Genomic DNA, 12,535 nt, shown 5'->3' with positions numbered 1-12,535 from the left:
TGAGATAAATTCATGCTATTATACATGCCTAATTTGACCAGCTAGAAGAGGATTAATCGCATACAGCCAGTCGTAGACCTCCTTATCGCCTAAAGTCTGTAGCAAGTATCCTCTGTGCTTGGTAACGACACTGCATAGACAGACAGTACATATCATATAATTCAGTACACATCATATAATTGTGTATCTACTTCTTTACTCGTAAATAATTTACCTGAAAGTATTCGGCACTTTCACCATGGCCAGCTGATCCTCGGAATACTCGACTTGAGCTGTAGCTAAATTAATTAATGCCCTCTCGACAGGATCTTTCTCCTCTCGGAAAATGAGAACATACGGTCGGCGGACAGCCTGAAGCAATAAAAAAGAAATACGTGGGCATTAAAAAAAGATCTTTTAATGTTAAGATCAATTATTTTAGAATCAGAACAATCGATATTATCATAATACAACTTGAAAATAATTTAATTATATTTAAACATGCTTTTCTTTTCTTTCTAATTAGTTAAATTTAACGGCGGACGTACCACCCAACGTTTCTTCCAACCATTGGTCTTGTGTTCGAGAACATTCAAGTAACCCTTCCGCGCGATGACCGGACTAATACGTATCTCTTCCACCTCTGGTACATATAACACCAAATTTTCCTTCGACGGCGAGGATGATCCGAGCGGCGGTGGTGCGACAGTGCAAGTCTGATTAGCCGACTCGCTCGCCAATATACTCTCCTGGAGTTCTTGCAACCTAGCCCTCTCCGGTGAGCTCAACCTAAGGAGGCACGACTTAGACCTGCTCCATACTATTATATCAGCAGCCTGCAAGTAACACTCCAGCATAACCTCGACCACGAGCCAATCGTGCTGACGGTTGTCTCGGCACGTCGAGACATTCGAGTCTCGAATGCCACGTTGAAACGAACGAATGCAAAAGCAGATGTCTGAATCGATTTGAAAAAGCGCGATAATTTGTGTTGAAAACCAAGCTGAAAAAATGCGTGAATCGATCGCCGCTTTACACGGCAACGAGTGTAAAAATAGGATTACTATACCGTTTTGATTTTTCAAATTGTTTCAAAGCATTCGGAATCATCATTGATGTTTCACTTACTTAGCATGTATCGAATTTTAACAAAATTATATCCGCGTACCAAGAATATTCGACAATAAACAAATAGAGTTTTTTTTTAAATTTCTGATATTGTCCTTTTTTAGAAAGGAATGTAATAATTAATAAGCAAAGCATGGACAACCGCTACTAGCAAGAGCACTCAGAGGCATGCAGGGAGGGTTACCTGCTCAAAGAAATCGTTATCTCTCGCATATACTGACTCTTGAGATGAGGACGATATGACTGAAGACATCATAGATGTGGATAAATCGGTTATAGTGTCCTCGCCAGGTGAAACATCGGAGAGTAATATCGGTTCCTTGCTCGGGATTCTGCCTTGAATGAGTTTAATGTACTTGGTCGTCAATTCGCGCTCTCTTTCGGTCATTTCCCAAGGTTCGTAAACGTCTTTACTCGTCGAACGTTTCAGTTTCACCGGGCTGGCATGTGGCTCGTTCGTGGCCTTCGCCACCATATTACAGACATCCTGTACCAAATTGAGATTATTATATACAATTCTATTGCATTTGAAAATACATAAAATGTATAATTACCTTTTCGCTCTTCGTAAAGTCGTGCAGAGGTTTATTGCAGAATGGTATTTTGTCAATGCCGAGTTTCTCCCGCAATAACAATGTATGCCGCACTCTCTCCACTTCCTCTAGCCTTGTTAACTTTTCGAGCTCCCACTGATGATCAAATATGAGACTGTCTCCGCGCGGTCTCCATCCGTGCAGGTTCTCCTCGCCCCGGACGTATGTGGAGCTCGTATCCAAGACGCGACGTTGACGTCTTTGAACTCCTAAATTAATAGGAAGGGAAAAGGGATATAGGAGGATATTGAGAAAGAGAAGAAAGAGCCAACAGTGTGAGTATAAAATAATTATTGTTTACAAAATAATAATTGAAGAAATATTGAATGATAGTGTAGTAAAACTATTGTGTTCTTTTATGTTAAGATCAATATTTCCGAATCGGAATAACCAACGTTACTACAACTTGAAAATAATTCAATTATATTTTAGCACAGCTTCTTCTTTTTTTTTCAAATAAAAAGTATTGTTTTGAACATATTTTGAAGATTTATTAAGAGACTTATGATTAGAGTAAAATTGTAATTATAATTTGTTACGATTACACTCATATTTACTAAAGTTATTAATAGAAATACAAAGTGTAAAAATAAAAGATGTAACATAATGTATTTTTGATAATTAATTACTTAAATAATTCCTAATCCATTACATTCGTAATTATGATTACTGATAATTATACTTTGTAATTAAACGTTTACTTAGTAATTGGACAATATGATTACCAGTAATTACGATTATCAAAGTAATCGATTACTCTGCAATTAAGATTATGGAAATTGTTTAAATAATTGATTACTAAAATAATCGATTACGCCCACCTCTGGTAATTATGTCACAAAGGGAATAGTATAGTCTGAAAATTGAGACTTCGTTCTATCTGAATGTGAATAGTAAGTAGAACACGGGACTACGCTATGGTTAGACATAACAAACCTGGGCTACCTGCTTCCGAAGAACGACGTAGCACCAATTCGTAGACACCGCTGAGCCGATTTGCTTCCTGGTTGCGATAGCTGCCACTAAATAGGTGTTTAAGCGAGCGTGGTCCAACTCTCGCGTCTCTGCCGTAGATGATCATGCTTAGATCTTTCGTGATAATCGCAGGTCTTCCACAATTCTCCAGCTAAAACCAATATAAGTGAGAGTAAGACTAAAATAGATATTCTTGCATAATAAATAATTCAAATACTCAATACGTACCTCGAGATACGCAGAGATGGTCATAAAGATTTGCTCTCCGTAAGACGTGACTCGATTGAGCAAAGTTGAGTTATGCAGGGAGCTATCCCAGGCTGCTTCGAATCTGAACATGGTTCGATCGTCACCAGGAATTTCGAGATATTCGCCTGGGAATAGACCCAACGAAAGCACAGACGAATCATTATCTTCTTCCTCTGGTTCCGGGGTGTTTCGAATGCGGCCAACCACAAGTTCGCGTACATCTTTCCACCTCAATTCGGAGGCCGGTTCGTGCACAATAGTGATTCGTATACGTCGCTGTATTCCCTGATGAAGCAAAAATAGTCCACGACACGGCAGATCGTCGCTGTGATCTACTACTGATGGCACGTATTCGCCGTTTGGTGCCAATTCGCAGATTTCAAACCACACCAGCACGTCGTACTTGGCGTGCACATGCGACGTGCTAGGAGACGGTAGAACACTCCCGAATTTCGGCGAACGAACTGGCTGGCTAATCGGTATGGATGGCGGAAGCATCCTTTTTGGTGGCTGTCGTACGCTGCTATGTGAATGCGCAAATGTGCTTATAAAATATTCTTAAGCAAAGTCTATTAGAATTTATGATTAATACTCACTATTCTAGTTTCGCATCCTTGTGCAACGGATGTTGCTGATAATGACCAAACACTTCGAAGACGATAGGTTGAGTCTTCAAATATTCCAAGAAGGATTTAGTAACCGTGACTGTAATCTGTATGAAATAAAAAATATTATGATCAACATAATTTAACTTCGACAAAGATTTATCACGACCCTATAGAGCAGGATAGTAGTTTTCAACTTACATTCTGTACGTGATAAAATCCGGGTGGATTACCCTTGCCCGTGTTCTTTACCGGCTCTGTCGAGAAAGCTTCATCGTGCCGATGTAAGAAACTGCAAAAATAATTATAGGTTGCAGGTCACACGGTACGTTAAGATAAGTCGAAGCAGCTAGGCACGCTCGCACTTACTTGAACTGACAGAAAATGTCAGCGTATTCCGTGGAAATGCCCATAGCTTGTAGGACCGTTACCCTAAAAGTGAATTCTGCACCAGGTTGCAAGTGATCCGGCAACTCTTCCTCCTTCATGTCGCTCGAGACCGAACTGTCGCCTCTGCCACTGTCGGCATCCCCTATATCATCTTCGTCCTTCATGTCCTTCTGATTGATCTCGTTGTGCCCTTCAACCACGCGTTCCTCGTGCAGCAAAATCTGCCGATTTTTCTCTAGAGTTTGAGCCAGAAGCGAGCTACGCTTGTTATGCTTGTGCCCGCCAAATAAGTCATCTTCAAAGGAGATTCGTGCTGATTGTCTGACGCCACTTGAGTATTCACTGTTTTCCTCTTCTGGAAGAAGGGTTCGTTATGTACATCTTATATACACGACAGACGCGGAACATAGACATATTCTTGGCTACGGATTACGTACCAACTACGGCCTGTACAGCAACTCGTAAGTAACCCTTAACGTCGCCCTTTTCGTTCACGATGGCTACTTTGTGAATTAACGGCACCGGGTACATGAGGTTGCTCAGATATACAAAAGATCTGAAAATTTTGATGTAAAAACAAATTAGCAAATACAATTCAACAAAAAATAACTTTTCGAACAGAATAAAAGTAGTCATTTCCTATAATTTCTTGGATGCTGAGTACGAATCTGGTTACCAAATTGCTCATGTCACAATTTTGAGAAATTTGCAATTAGAGTTGCAATAAAGCTATTTTCACATAGCATCTAAAAAAAACTACAGAAAATAATTAATTCTATTCTGATGTTACATTGTTGTTGAACTTTGTAATTGAAAGCAAAAAAAGAAGAAATCAGATAGCTATCGTAATATTGTATCCGAATCGTGTTCGTTTACCTGCCGACCATGCGGAACCACGGAAAGCGGTCGTAAAATGGATCGCCTCCTGTGATCGATTCGATATTGAAATCTGGAGATGTAGGTGAGAGTTCAGCCTCGTTGTGGTACATCTCGCGCATCAATTCCAGCCTTTGCCTGAAAAGCAGACGAAACTAATGTTCAGTACCATTTCCGAGTAGCAAGAAGTTATGCGAATGCGATCGTAACTCATATTTAAATAGTCACAGTGTGTTTAACTTATCAAAAATTTCTTCAGATTTCTTTGGATATTTTTGGTATTCAACCTCATTGACTTTTTCATAAATGTACTTTATCGGAACATTTATTATATCAAATTATATATAATATTCACATACACGGAGTTTAAGCAACTTTCTCCATTGAAAAATTTTGTTTCTACAATGAGAACAAATAATGATGCTTGTAATATTCATAAGCAAGCGTTGTATAATAAATAATAAAATATGAAAACACGCATATATTTGTTATAAAATATAGACTCTCAAGCCTTCCGTTTATGCGTTTGACATTTCTTTTCTTTTTTTTTCATTATCGCTTTTGTGAGCTATATGTATCGGATTTACGTGCATGACAAAGTTGGAAAGCGAGATAGTGAGGACACGAGCTCAGTGGAAGGTAATTAGAAGATGTGTCGGTGTTGAGACAAGACGTGCATAGAATGCGACGAGAAACGCTTTTCTTCACATTCAGACAGCATAGAGAATATGACAGACTAAAGAAATGTTCACAGCAGCAGCAGCAGCAGAAGCGGTGCTGCGTAAACGATGGCGTAACTTCTGGCGAGGGGATACTCATACTCATTCTTGAGTCTCATTCTGATTCGCGTTGAGTCTGAATTACGAGTCAAAAGAAATCATGCAAATTCACCGAAAACTTTCACGAGCTCAAAGTGCAAAGCTCCGTTTCGCTTGTACTCGTGCCGGAAGGCACGGCATTACCATGAATCGAGGAAGCTTCTCAAGACAGAAAGAGCAAAACACGACAAAACGCACGGCGGTAAAAAAACGACTTTTGCATCAGCCACAGTGGGATTCTTCGAGGCCGAGGGCGTTTAAAGCGTATTACAGTGGCGATAAGAGGAGAGCCTCGAAGCACGTTCGAGCACCAACCTCGAAGGCAAAAGATTTGCGAGCGAGAACTTCGGATTAGAGTAGACTGTAAGGCATTGGAAAATATCCTCTTTGGCCTCCGGAGTGCTGGGGCTCGAGTCCTCGTTGTACACATGTCTCATCAGTTCCAAGCGCTGTCTACAAGTCAACATGTATTACTTCGCGTGAGTGGGCCATGCAATCCCTTTAGCCGAATATGGACGGAGTCTTACTTATAGTAAGCTGCAAATTTCTCGTTTGAGTTGCGAAAAAATCCGCGACTCAAAATTCAACTCGTGCTAATCTTAAGCTTCTTGCTCAATGCGTAGCGCGCGCAGAAAAATTTTTGGCCGTCTCACGACTATATGAATTATATGTATATACAAATGTTTAATCTTGGTATCATTTTCGACACAGGCTGATAATCCTCATTGTTTTCACTGAGTACGTGAGAAATGCATTCGTGCGACGGTAGCGAAACAAAAGAAATTGTCGAATGTTGTATGAAGAAAAAGATTTTCAGTTATAATGATGAGGAATAGTATAATATAGAACACATGCTGTAAGATGTATACATTTGATAATTTGATAAAGTTATTATAATTTCAAAATTACTCCACGGAGTATTGTCAATTTCTTCGGCAAATTGATGAATGATTATGATAAAATTAGTTCTTAGAGGTAGAATATGTTTCATCTGTACCAAGCACGAATACTGATTAAATAAGCGTTATCGTAAAAATATACAGCATGTATCGTAAAATATAAAATGAAACAAACCTTAATTTGTCCAACGTCCAATAATGTGTAGCACCATTTTTCATATCTTGGACCTCGACGGCAACGATCGTGCGTGGAAATGGCCTTTCATCCTCCTCTTCTTCGTCCATGACGGGTAAAAGATCCGGAGGAAGTGGTGAATAAAGGGTGTCCGTAAGTAAGGTAAATTGAAATTGAACCTAGAAGAGAAAATCAATACAGTATAACCCGTTATATAACAAAAATACCAAATTTTCCTTGGTATTTTTATTTAATATGTTTAATAGACACTTTTTTAAACTCTCTCTCTCTCTCTCTCTGCGCAATATTATTATAATTCTGCGAAAGATTATTGTTACACTTAAAAAAATATATATGCGTAGATTACGTACAGATTATACGGATAAATGTAATTCACATCGTTATCAATATCAAGAAAAGTTCAGTTTCAAAAGTTATACGGGAATGTGGTGCAGAGGTGAACGCAAGTAAAAGAAAGTCAGTGCCAAGAACTTTCCGTCGTACATCCGCGACTGTACCTTCTTTTTAAGTTCAACAGATATAGCATTAGCCTCTTTAAGGAATATCGCATTGCCCCAAAGATCGTCCCGTAAACTCGTGAATTGATGATATTTCCACTTGCGGAAGGCCCAAGCGGCCAGTTGAAACTCTCTCTCGGTCCAGTTGCTCTCTGCGTCAAACAATGGGTTGACTGAAATGCAAGCCATCACCAGGCAAAACAGTCAGAGAAGCCAAGCGTATGATGAAATAACACCGGTTATTTTGTTAAGTGTATTTAGAATGTGCTATGTCCTATCGACAAGATAATTATAGGCTTTGTAGCATGCAGTAAACTCTCAATGGTGTAAAAGATACTTCTAAATCTGGAGAATGAAGTGAAAGATAAAGGTAAAACGCCCAGTCGATCAGGCATAGCTTCATCAAAATATATTGAGACTCAAAGCAACACATTTTTCTTTTTGCGTACTCACCGAAAATATCTTCCTCGATGTTGTTGAAGTCTTCCGGTGTGTAACTGCTGTACATAGACATTGTCATACTTTGTTCCTCCACCTGCCTCTGCAGTGCGTCTATCCGCGCTTCGTAGCTCTATTCATAGAAATAATAAGTTAGCACAATTAAACGACAAATTAGAAAAAAATGATGTGTGCATTCGTATTATACGTACCTTTCGCTGTTCTTCGAACAACTGATCAGCTTCCTCCTTTTCTTTACGGAATTGTTCTTCCAGTACAAGTAGTCTCTTCTCCATCTCAACCTTTAGATCGATACCCTGTTTTTCTAATAGCTCGACCTGTGCGAAATTCCAATCTGCTAATGGTTCGTTATTGCCGGGAGTTTCTGCCGGGGACCCGTTCGCTATCCGTTCGCGTACTGTACAATTATTAAACAAAAGTTCAATTATTTTTAATTTAATAGATGTTTGCGATTCGTTAACAAATAAATTTAAATATCGCATACCTTGATCTGGGTGATTAAATCGGAAAACGTGGCTTTTTCCCAGGATGACACGTGAACCAGTCGTTAGGATAAGTGGCTCGGTTACCTCGCGACCGTTGACATAAATCAAGGCTCCGGTCTTCGGTATGAGAGTTATAATCCCCTCGTGGTTCTCGAAAACGCAATGCTCCCTAAGTATGTGTGGGCCACACAGTTGGATATCCTGGGGCACTTGCGCTTCAGCGCTACCGATGCGCGTGAATCCATCCTTGATATAATAGATCAGACACTCCGACATGAGCGGATCCTCGTTCAGATTCACCAAGTGTGGTGTCTTCTTAGGAGAGAAGACGCCTACTGTAACGCCATCCTCTTTCACCGCGACTCCCATTTCGGCGAATACTGCCTCGCGTTGCAAGCGAATCGATTCGGTTCGTTTCAACTTTTCTTCCCATGTTTCGTTCAGTTCTAAAACAAAAGTAGAATCAGATGAAAATGGTACCACAAGCTTGTTAATTTTTATACTAAATATTTATAATCGATTATTAATGTGGTAAGAGTACAAAGGCTGCATCAAAATAATTTTAATAAGATAATTATATACCTGCAATCAATTTTTCGGACGCTTGCAATTGTTCAACCGCCTCTTCGGCAATAGTGGAAGTAGTGTGAGACGAAAGCCTCGGTCGAGATTCCTTGTCTTCTTCGTTCCGCTTGTTCGTTCTGATAATTTCGTCCCCTGCAAAATGGAGGATTGTCAAGAGCTGAGAACACGGGGTTATAATATTTAAAATGGCAAGCCTGCGTCAAAGTCGGTATTGTGAGTCGTATAAACATCAAAAGCCATAATTCAAGCAGTGGCGTAGATGAAGAGAAGTATTCCAGAAGCTGTAGAGTTGGTATTGTTGCTACATGTTCATTCATAAAAAAAAAAAAAAAAAAAAAACGTAGAAATAAGAACTGGCAGACTGATACTTTTTTCCAGAGCATCAGCATGATCTAATAAATATAAATATGATCTAATCGCTGTTTGATATTATATGCACTTTCGATTATGAACGAATTTGATTGATTTGGCATCCTTATTGTCATATTTTCTTCTTTTTTTTTTTCATAGACGCAAGATTTTACTTTTGAGAGATATTCTTGTTTTCACAAAGGAAAGCATAATCAATCATTGATTTAGATTTATTTAAATTCTGAATAATTGCTAATAAAGTAGCTAATTGTACCGAATATGAGAGAAGGAAGCGCAGTTGATAGACATTAACAGGACAAATACATACAGTAAATGATGGAAAAAAAACTCGCGAAGCAAACGTACAAAATTAAGGAAATTGACATATATACCATTGACAAGTATTATGCGCTTAGCGGTGAAATAAGAGCGCATAAAAGAAACAAAAACAATGAAATTTCTACGAAAGAGGCGCAAGAGATGCCTGTCTTGGCTGTTTTTGCTTGCGGTGAATTGCTAGCGTTTTTTACTTACTAGGTTCTTTCTTTTCGTATGTAATTTTGCCATCTGGCCCTATGTCGAGCGCAAGGGAAACAAAGAGAAGAGTACTATGTGAATGAATTGCCTGTCGCACGCTGTGCAATTGCAATTAGTTTATAGCAGCCAAGAATTCACGTTTATGACACGTGCGTTGTGATTGCCTCCAAATAATTTCTAATATTATAGTCTATATAATTATTACTATTGTACTATTCAATAATTGATGTAATAGATAAAGTGAGTTAGGATACTTATGACAACAGTACTTAAATATTCTACATAATTCATAAATTTAATTAGATGACTTTAACGTAAGATTTATTTACATTTAATCATTATTCATTCTAAAGTATTATAAGATTTATAAGTAATCTGTCTTCGTCCGTATGTGCTTTTTTTTTATAAAAAGTCCTCTGATTTAATTTTATATAACAATTTCTAATAATTTTCTAACAACCGACGTTCTTAATTTACCTTCTTGCACATCGATGCCTTCCTGCTTTAGAAGTTCCCGTAGTTTCTGTATCTCTTCTTTGAGTTCTCTGATAAGCCTGGCATTCGCGTCCTCGTTGACCACGGCTTTGCAAACGATTTGTTTCGCTCTATCCGCATATCTGAGAATAAAATATATCGCTTAGATCTAATAATTAATAATTAAATTATATATTAATTAATTTTCAAACTTCAAAAATTAGTATATAGTGAATAATAAAAAAATATTACCGTAAGGTTGAAAGCGTCTCATCATAATTGATATCGGCAGGGCTAATTGCCGCAATCATAGCAGTTTTCGAATTTCCGCCCAAGTTCTCCCGCAATAACCATGTTAAAACGGAGTCTCTGTATGGTATAAAATCGGCTTTCTTCTTCTTTTTCGTTGCCTATAGAAAAACAAAATTTGCGAAAATTCGTTATACATATATTATGCAGTTAAATTATTTACACAATTATCTATGATTAAATAGTTAAATAAATTATTATTATTTAAATACATAATATATTAATTCTAATTAATTACTCTTTAAACTATAATATTAGGTTCATTAAACTTACCGCCTGACAATCCAAAGCGGCAAACAAGTTGAATAATAATATGAATACAAGATAAATTCAGTATTTGATGTAACGCACAAATTTGAGCAAAGTACAATACTTACAATTTCGGCTAGAGCACTGATAACTTTCCCGAGAGTCGTTAAACTCTTGTTAATGTTAGCTCCTTCTTTCAATCGTGTCCCTTTCGCACCTGTCGAATCAGCTCTCTCGGATCCAGCCAGATCGACCAGCGATATTTTGCTAACTTTTTCCGTCATCAAACCAGTAATACAGTCCTGTTGCTGCTGTGTAAAGAATATCGTGAAAACTGCATGTGATCTGCTAGATGTTTCGTTCATGTTGGTTGCTGCGACAGTCCTAAAAAAATATTTTCAATAAAGTGTTATTGTGTACTATAAAAATAATTTTTATAAAATTTTAGTTACTGAGCGTAAACCAACCTGGCCTTGTTACCCTCGTCTATGAGATCATGAATGTCTTCGTACGACAAAACGGCCAGCTTGGAAAGATCTTCGACGTAGGGTCCATATAGCGGGTGTTCTCTTACTCGAAGATTTCCCCTATTTTTCGGATTTAACAAATCGCGCACCCTCTCGCAATAAATTTCCATATAACTCACTTCTACAGAATATTTCAATCGCTCATTAGACGTATAACTGATTTTCCTAAACAGATCCTTGCAAATCTGTGGTATTATTCCTTCCTGCCCTTCTTCCTGCTTGCCCATCATAGTGTAAGATTTACCGGCGCCAGTTTGGCCGTATGCAAAAATGCAAACGTTATAACCTGCAAACGTTATATATCACAAGACACAATAAAGAGTTATATACAAAATCTATAAAGAAAATCAACATAGATTAATCAAGTTTTACTTTAAAAGGTAATGATGCGATTTTCATAAATTTATTCAAAAACTGTTTTTCAGAAAAGTTGATGTCACTCATTAATAACGTAATTATTTACCATTATTTTTTCATAAAAAATACTATTGCATTAGTTATAATCTAAAACATCATTCATATGTTCAGTTTTTTAAATTGTTCTATTTTTTAAATAAATTGTTAGAAGACAATGCATCTTATTCATCTGTTAATTAATTAACTACCTTCGAAAGCGTGTTCCAACATTTCTTCGCCGATATCCTTGTAAACCATGAGCTGCGTCGAGTAGTTTTCCTCATTTGGCTAAAATCATAGCGACAAAAATTAAGCGCCAATTAAATAAAGCGATACCGTGTTAATGACTCCTTCAAAAGCTACACTTACGTCCATAGAAAAGTAGGAATAGTCATAATTGAAGCTCTTGGTTGCTTCTTTGCTTCCTGGTGTAGCTTTCGGATTCGTTATGGCTATAACGGCAAAAGTAACAGGTCAAACATATGCGTGATAAACTAATAATTATTTTACAAGTCGCTCGCTTTCAGTTGCGTGTTAGAAATAGTACTTACAAGTAGTACTCCCCGTCATTTCTATTATACATTGTGCCTGACGAGTGATCTCGCGATAGTTGAAGGGCCGTACCCTCACCGCTACTTTAACCGACGACATTTTTCCAGTATTTTTTTTCTCTTTTTTTCAACTCAACGTCGGATCAAGCCGGCGGTACTGGCAATAATTTCTTCTCTTGTTCTCTTTCTCTGCAACGAAATAACATCCCGTTAAGTGTGTATGTCGAATTAGTTTTACTATTATATGTTACTTCTTGTACACGATGAAAGAAAATTCTATAGTCTATATCTAAGAATATATCTTAGTTATTAATATACTATTCCGATAACACTTTTCCACGAAGCTGAATAAGAAAAGAGCAAAAACATAGCGCGCAGTTTGCGCAGTTTATTCGCACGCGGAATAT

General features: G+C 37.8%; 1 protein-coding gene across 16 annotated transcripts in view; it reads right to left on the bottom strand.

Moving 5' to 3' along the window:
* The window catches only part of LOC105193277 (kinesin-like protein unc-104), a 32,752-nt gene that overhangs the window by 5,052 nt on the left and 15,165 nt on the right, over nucleotides 1-12,535 (bottom strand). For 2 of the 16 annotated variants that reach the window (XM_026131331.2, XM_026131330.2), the window contains exons 2-28: nucleotides 12,129-12,317; nucleotides 11,947-12,029; nucleotides 11,787-11,865; nucleotides 11,122-11,467; nucleotides 10,783-11,038; nucleotides 10,679-10,681; nucleotides 10,349-10,506; nucleotides 10,100-10,239; nucleotides 9,620-9,658; nucleotides 8,732-8,866; nucleotides 7,856-8,595; nucleotides 7,659-7,776; nucleotides 7,206-7,378; nucleotides 6,688-6,866; nucleotides 5,929-6,066; nucleotides 4,796-4,933; nucleotides 4,357-4,475; nucleotides 3,899-4,274; nucleotides 3,731-3,821; nucleotides 3,521-3,636; nucleotides 2,904-3,444; nucleotides 2,637-2,826; nucleotides 1,662-1,909; nucleotides 1,292-1,594; nucleotides 528-815; nucleotides 215-351; nucleotides 29-130 (exon numbers count right to left, since the gene is read on the bottom strand). In XM_026131331.2, the coding sequence (XP_025987116.1) occupies nucleotides 29-130; nucleotides 215-351; nucleotides 528-815; nucleotides 1,292-1,594; nucleotides 1,662-1,909; nucleotides 2,637-2,826; nucleotides 2,904-3,444; nucleotides 3,521-3,636; nucleotides 3,731-3,821; nucleotides 3,899-4,274; nucleotides 4,357-4,475; nucleotides 4,796-4,933; nucleotides 5,929-6,066; nucleotides 6,688-6,866; nucleotides 7,206-7,378; nucleotides 7,659-7,776; nucleotides 7,856-8,595; nucleotides 8,732-8,866; nucleotides 9,620-9,658; nucleotides 10,100-10,239; nucleotides 10,349-10,506; nucleotides 10,679-10,681; nucleotides 10,783-11,038; nucleotides 11,122-11,467; nucleotides 11,787-11,865; nucleotides 11,947-12,029; nucleotides 12,129-12,228 (5,336 nt within the window). In that variant the 5' untranslated portion in view covers nucleotides 12,229-12,317. Of the gene's footprint in view, nucleotides 1-28; nucleotides 131-214; nucleotides 352-527; nucleotides 816-1,291; nucleotides 1,595-1,661; nucleotides 1,910-2,636; nucleotides 2,827-2,903; nucleotides 3,448-3,520; nucleotides 3,637-3,730; nucleotides 3,822-3,898; nucleotides 4,275-4,356; nucleotides 4,476-4,795; nucleotides 4,934-5,928; nucleotides 6,067-6,687; nucleotides 6,867-7,205; nucleotides 7,379-7,658; nucleotides 7,777-7,855; nucleotides 8,596-8,731; nucleotides 8,867-9,619; nucleotides 9,659-10,099; nucleotides 10,240-10,348; nucleotides 10,507-10,678; nucleotides 10,682-10,782; nucleotides 11,039-11,121; nucleotides 11,468-11,786; nucleotides 11,866-11,946; nucleotides 12,030-12,128; nucleotides 12,318-12,535 lie in introns of those variants that run through there. The other 14 variants (XM_039454444.1, XM_039454429.1, XM_039454438.1 and 11 more) reach the window with 14 other exon arrangements.

This window comes from Solenopsis invicta, chromosome 1 (genome assembly GCF_016802725.1).
Source record: "Solenopsis invicta isolate M01_SB chromosome 1, UNIL_Sinv_3.0, whole genome shotgun sequence".
Classification (NCBI taxonomy): Eukaryota; Metazoa; Arthropoda; class Insecta; order Hymenoptera; family Formicidae; genus Solenopsis; species Solenopsis invicta.
The sequence above is the reverse complement of the archived record's forward strand: the minus strand, read 5'-3'. Positions and strand labels throughout refer to the sequence as shown.